This window comes from Ranitomeya variabilis, chromosome 1 (genome assembly GCF_051348905.1).
Source record: "Ranitomeya variabilis isolate aRanVar5 chromosome 1, aRanVar5.hap1, whole genome shotgun sequence".
Taxonomy (NCBI): Eukaryota; Metazoa; Chordata; class Amphibia; order Anura; family Dendrobatidae; genus Ranitomeya; species Ranitomeya variabilis.
This window is the reverse complement of record NC_135232.1, coordinates 610,361,776-610,368,141: the sequence shown is the minus strand read 5'-3', so window position 1 is coordinate 610,368,141 and position 6,366 is coordinate 610,361,776. Positions and strand designations below refer to the sequence as shown.

At 49.7% G+C, this 6,366-nt stretch overlaps 1 protein-coding gene across 1 annotated transcript; it reads left to right on the top strand.

Moving 5' to 3' along the window:
- Positions 1–1,206: 1,206 nt before the first annotated feature.
- HAX1 (HCLS1 associated protein X-1) lies at positions 1,207–5,403 on the top strand. Its single transcript, XM_077260590.1, has 7 exons — positions 1,207–1,500; positions 1,580–1,782; positions 4,061–4,221; positions 4,302–4,353; positions 4,496–4,614; positions 4,699–4,783; positions 4,866–5,403. Exons 1-7 carry the CDS (start codon positions 1,451–1,453, stop codon positions 4,955–4,957), a joined length of 762 nt encoding a protein of 253 aa, XP_077116705.1. The 5' UTR covers positions 1,207–1,450; the 3' UTR covers positions 4,958–5,403.
- Positions 5,404–6,366: the final 963 nt, after the last annotated feature.

Here is a 6,366-nt window from a genome sequence, read left to right as displayed (position 1 = left end):
TGATCCTGGCGCCGAGTGCGCCATAGGACGGGACGCTCACGGTGCGCAGGATGCTTCACACTGTTCCTCGTTTGTCTTTATCTGGCTCTGGATAAGAAAATTGGTGCACCGCCGCAAACCCACGCCAGACTGCTGCATGATGCGACTGTGGTTCTACAAGGATCTCGCATTTGTGCACCATATGCTCCAGCACCTGACCTTACTGTGGCCAGACCACTCATTGGGGTAGGTGTGTTACCTAACTCATTTCTGCAGACACCTCTAAGGCTATGTTCACACGATGCGGTTTTTGCTGTGGATCCGCAGCGGAATTGCAGCTGCGGATCCGCAGCAGTTTTCCATGCAGGTTACAGTACAATGTTACCCTATGGAAAACAAAAACCGCTGTGCCGACGATCCTTTTTTTCGCAGGCAAATCCGCGCGGATTTGCCTGCAGAAAAAAGAAGTACCATGTCAATTCTTTCTGCGGATTCCGCTGCGGGTTTCCAACAGCACCAATAGGAAACTGCAGTTGGAAACCCGCAGTGGAATCCGCAGAAGAAAAAGGACACAAAACCGCAGAGAGAAGCACCGCCGTTTTTTACTGCGGATTTTCCCGAAAAAGGACCTGAAAAATCCGCAGTGAAAAAAGGATCGTGTGAACGTAGCCTAAATGTGTGGTGTCACGCAGAGTCCCTTGGGAGTTGTAGTGCCAGGCTAAGGCTACTTTCACACATCAGTATTTTGCCATCTGGCACAATTTTGAAAAAGCAGATCCGTTGCAAATTGTGAAAGACGAATGCAACGGATCCGTGTTTTTGCTGGATCCGGTTTTGTGTTTTTTTATATAAATGATCCCGGGGATCGAGTTTGGACTTCCTGCTCCAGAGAGACCAGAAAATGTGCATGATTTGTATGGAGAATGCATGAAAAACCGGATTCATCCTGTCACATCTCAGTTTCATACGTTTTTCGCCGGATCAGTCGCTGGGTTTTTTTGCCGGACAGAAAAAAACGTTTCTCTACATTTTCTCAGTCCGCCGGAAACAGCTTTTTTGACGGTTCCGGCAAAAAAACGGATGAAACGTGTGGCCATCAGGTGCAATCCAGCGCTAATACAACTCTGAGAAAAAAACAGATCTGGCGGAAAAAAAATGGATCTGTTTTTTTCGAAACTCGCCGGATTGTGCCTGATATGTGAAAGGGGCCCCAGCAGGAGAGGCTCCGGTGCGCACAGCTCATACTGCGGCATACACTGTTGGTGAAAGCGCAAACTGAAGACTTGTGGTCCTCGTCGGCTCCTGCTGGCTTTCAGACGCTGAGGTGTTTACAGAAGTGACGTTTCCGTGAGCATCAAGGTTGGGCGTACTCTAACAGAAGTGACCTCAAAGACTGGCGGAAGTAGTTTCCCTGCTTTGTGTGGTTGGCGGAAGTGGCAGTGCTAGCGCTTTTCGTGTCACAGGCGCGGACATGAGCGTGTTCGAGCTGTTCCGGAGGTTCTTCCACCCCCCGGGGAGGAGGTGAGGCGTGCGGAAGTGGGCGCTGTGTGCACCATACCGGTTTATTCGGGGCGTGTTTTCACATGCCGTTTGATTTTAGGGATCCGTTCTTCGGGGGGATGATTGAGGAGGACGAAGATGAGGAGGACGATGATTTCTTCCTCCGTTCCCCAGGATTCGGTCAAGAGCCGCCATCTTCGCGCATTCGACCTCCGGTTGGAGACCCCTTCGGCTTTGATGATATTTTCAGAGATTTTAATGAACTGTTCGCAGATTTCGGGTCTATGATTCGGGACGTCCCCCGTAAGTGACAGCTGCTATATGCAGCTCTAGGTGTGACTGGAGCGTAACCTGAGGTGACAGCTGCGTTGTATGCTGCTCTGGGTGTGATTGGAGTGAAACGTGAGGTCACAGCTGCGTTGTGTGCAGCTCTCGGTGTGACTGCAGTGTAAAATGAGGTGAAGGCTGCGTTATATGCAGCTCTCGGTATGACTGAAGCGTAACCTGAGGTGTGACAGCTGACTGGAGCGTAACGTGAGGTAACGGTTGCGCTATGTGCAGGTAGGTATGACTGTAGTGTAACCCGAGGTGACCGCTGCATTATATTCAGCTCTGGGTGTGACTGGAGTGTAACCCAAGGTGACGGCTGCGTGTTATGCAGATCCGGATGTGACTAGAGCGTGGTGATAGCTGCATTATGTACAGTTGTGGATCTGACTGGAGCGTAATGTGAAGTGACAACTGCGTTGTATGCAGCTCTGAGTGTTACTGCAGTGTAACATGAGGTGACGGATGCGTTATATGCAGCTCTGGGTGTGACTAGAGCGCAATCTGAGGTGATAGCTGCATTATGTACAGCTGTGGGTCTGACTGTAGTGTAACGTGAGGTAACAGCTGCGTTATGTGCAGCTGTGTGTGTGACTGTAACCCGAAGTGGTGGATACGTTATATGCAGCTCTGGGTGTGACTGGAGCGTAACCTGAGGTGATAGCTGCATTATGTACAGTTGTGGATCTGACTGGAGCTTAATGTGAAGTGACCATTGCGTTGTATGCAGCTCTGAGTGTTACTGCAGTGTAACATGAGGTGATGGATGCGTTATATGCAGCTCTGGGTGTGACTGTAGTGTAACATGAGGTGACGTCTGTGTTATGTGCAGCTGTGTGTGACTGGAGCGTAACCCGAAGTGGTGGCTGCGTTATATGCAGCTCTGGGTGTAACTGGAGCATAACCTGAGGTAATAGCTGCATTATGTACAGCTGTGGGTAAGGCTGGAGCATAACATGAGGTGACAGCTGTGTTATATGCAGCTCTGGGTGTGACTGGAGCGTAACCTGAGGTAACAGCTGCATTATGTACAGCTGTGGGTCTGACTGGAGCGTAACGTAAGGTGTTGGATGCATTATATGCAGCTCTGGGTGTGACTGTAGTGTAACATGAGGTGACGGCTGTGTTATGTGCAGCTGTGTGTGACTGGAGCGTAACCCGAAGTGGTGGCTGCGTTATATGCAGCTCTGGGTGTAACTGGAGCATAACCTGAGGTAATAGCTGCATTATGTACAGCTGTGGGTAAGGCTGGAGCATAACATGAGGTGACAGCTGTGTTATATGCAGCTCTGGGTGTGACTGGAGCGTAACCTGAGGTAACAGCTGCATTATGTACAGCTGTGGGTCTGACTGGAGTGTAACATGAGGTGTTGGATGCATTATATGCAGCTCTGGGTGTGACTGTAGTGTAACATGAGGTGACGGCTGTGTTATGTGCAGCTGTGTGTGACTGGAGCGTAACCCGAAGTGGTGGCTGCGTTATATGCAGCTTTGGGTGTAACTGGAGCATAACCTGAGGTAATAGCTGCATTATGTACAGCTGTGGGTAAGGCTGGAGCATAACATGAGGTGACAGCTGTGTTATATGCAGCTCTGGGTGTGACTGGAGCGTAACCTGAGGTAACAGCTGCATTATGTACAGCTGTGGGTCTGACTGGAGTGTAACATGAGGTGTTGGATGCATTATATGCAGCTCTGGGTGTGACTGTAGTGTAACATGAGGTGACGGCTGTGTTATGTGCAGCTGTGTGTGACTGGAGCGTAACCCGAAGTGGTGGCTGCGTTATATGCAGCTCTGGGTGTAACTGGAGCATAACCTGAGGTAATAGCTGCATTATGTACAGCTGTGGGTAAGGCTGGAGCATAACATGAGGTGACAGCTGTGTTATATGCAGCTCTGGGTGTGACTGGAGCGTAACCTGAGGTAACAGCTGCATTATGTACAGCTGTGGGTCTGACTGGAGCGTAACGTAAGGTGTTGGATGCATTATATGCAGCTCTGGGTGTGACTGTAGTGTAACATGAGGTGACGGCTGTGTTATGTGCAGCTGTGTGTGTGTGACTGGAGCGTAACCCGAAGTGGTGGCTGCGTTATATGCAGCTCTGGGTGTAACTGGAGCGTAACCTGAGGTAATAGCTGCATTATGTACAGCTGTGGGTCTGACTGGAGCGTAACATGAGGTGACGGCGTTATGTGCATCTCTGGGGGTTACTGCAGTATCTGGGCTCATCTCTCGCTCTCCCTGTCTCTCAGGACTCCCTGGGGCTGAGCCCCATCATCAGACCCCTGGGGGTTCATTGCGAGATTTCATGTTGAAGTTTCCAGACTCGCACCTGCCCAGAGAGCAGCTGCCTCCGTCCGTGACCCCCGGCCCTCACTCATCTCTCAGGCTGCCAAGATGGCCATCTAGATGGGTATGTGGGGAGATGCATTTGTGTCACTATGGTGTGTCTCTCGCTGGTCCATCGTCACATTGTCTTCTTACACTTCACAGTGGGAGGACATTGCCATCAATTCGCCTCCTGGAGACACCAAGCAAGATAAAAGTAAGTGCTCCCCTGCCGCTTCTCTCAGTCCTTGTCCTTGCATACCAGTATATATTGGGGCCCTCTGGTGAAGGGCTGGTGTACTACAAGGTGTGATGTCACCGCTGCCCCTCGCTTACCACTCTTCTGTTCTGCCGTCCAGTCCTAGACTCTGAGGTCTCTTCCCACGGGCTAGATTCTATCCTGAGACCAGAGGAACAATCACCATCATCGTCATATTTCCGTAGCGTCTCAGTCTCCAGAGTGATGAGACCTGATGGGGTGAGTCTAGCGGTTTGCTATTGTGTCTGCTTGTGTAGCCTCCATTAACGTTGGTACTGGGGTCACACTGTCTTTCTGCTGCAGACGGTTGAGGAGAGGAAAACAGTGCGGGACAGTGAAGGTAACACCACCACCACAGTGACGGTGACGGGTAGCGATCTGCCCATCGGTAAGTTCTCCATTTTCTAGTGACAGTAAGGGACTGTGCGTCTTCTGTCCACTATACTTTACACTCTCCTTTCTTTCTGTAGATGAGACTCAGGGCCAGCGCCGATCACTGTCCGATCTCTCTGATTCACAGACTATTCTGAGCCGCCTCCTGCAGCAATGGTTCTCCAACTGAGAACGTAAAGTGTCTGGGACCCCTTCTGCAACTGGATTGCAGGGATCACGTCTCCACAAAAGACGTATAACATCAACCTTGCCCTGGAGACATCCCCTGCAGTGTCACCTACTTCCTGGCTGATAACAGATAACACTTCTCTATGTTGCTGCCCCTGGTGTCGTGTTCTGGTCATGCTTCTATTCTTAAATTTTTGTACAGGGTTTATATATGAGGCATTGGGAAATGGAGGAATAAATGTCTACTGCCTGGGACTGAGCACTCTGCAAGGAGTCCAGGGGTGCGAGGTGATGATTCCCCTGGTGGTGCAGGATATTGGGTTGAGTGCTGATAGCTGTGGATTACTTTGGCTGCTGTGCTTGGTGCTGCCGCCAGGTAGCGCTCTGACTCATCCTCTGGTTATTTGTATTAATCTGTTGGGGGTTGTAATACTCATGTCGCTATTTCATGATTGTGCATGTTATGATCTGTCCCCTTGAAGTTTCCTGTTACTCCCTGCCATTGCTGCTGCTTGGTGCACAGTCAGGCAGCTTAAGCTACAGGCCTATGTTTAGCAATCCACTAAATCCATTGGACTTGGTACTCAACATGTCTGATGGCCACCAGAAAACCCGGCCACTCCTCTGAAATATGGGTATGTGAGGGTCCTATTTATGGGAGTGTGCTATGGTCCCATCGGGCTTGTAGCCGCCATTGAGCTTGGTTATGTAAACTGTACATTTTGCATTTCCCATAAACTGTATTTGAAGAAAGGGGTGAGTAGCTGCACCTCCTCGGGACAGAAGTATTGGTCCCTACCTGCCTGTAGCATGGCTTTGGGGGCACAAGAGGCTCGCAAAGAACATTTATCCACCACCAAGAACTTATTCAGAGTTAATGCTAAAATCCTCGCTGATCCAGATCCTCCGACAACAGCAAATGTGCAAACCCCTGCCTCATAGGAAGGCTTTGGCAGCCAGTGCCTGATGCTGTACACCTCTATGGTGCCCTGTGCATGCTGCCATTCAATAATCCCCAACATAGCTCTACCAACCGAAAACTGGAAAAGGTCTTGGAAAATGGCAATACAACTGACTTTTGGCATCGCTGCTATAGTGGAGACCCGTTTTCTTCCACGGCTTAATCAACGCCTTGAAAACAAAACCAACAAACAAATGTAGAATTGCACTTTTTAGTTTTCATTTCCACGATTTTACTGGAAGATGGGGAGGAATAAACAAATCTGTGAAAAAAGCCATGACAGCAAAGGGCATAAAAGGTTTATAAAAAATACGATATAAGTCCATCGAGAACCATTGACGTCTGGAGGACGAGCCTTGCCATTCCCAAAACAATGTCCACTTCCCAGATGTAGTCTGTCGAGAGGTCTACTTATGCATCGCTGCATACTCGTTAGGGAAGGAGGAAAT

What these genes read in the sequence shown, in the direction of transcription:
- HAX1 (XM_077260590.1), top strand. Translation starts at nt 1,451, where the DNA reads ATGAGCGTGTTCGAGCTGTTCCGGAGGTTCTTCCACCCCCCGGGGAGG. An exon ending in AGACACCAAGCAAGATAAAA is followed by an intron (nt 4,354 to 4,495) that starts GTAAGTGCTCCC and finishes TCTGCCGTCCAG; the next exon opens with TCCTAGACTCTGAGGTCTCT. An exon ending in GGGTAGCGATCTGCCCATCG is followed by an intron (nt 4,784 to 4,865) that starts GTAAGTTCTCCA and finishes TTCTTTCTGTAG; the next exon opens with ATGAGACTCAGGGCCAGCGC.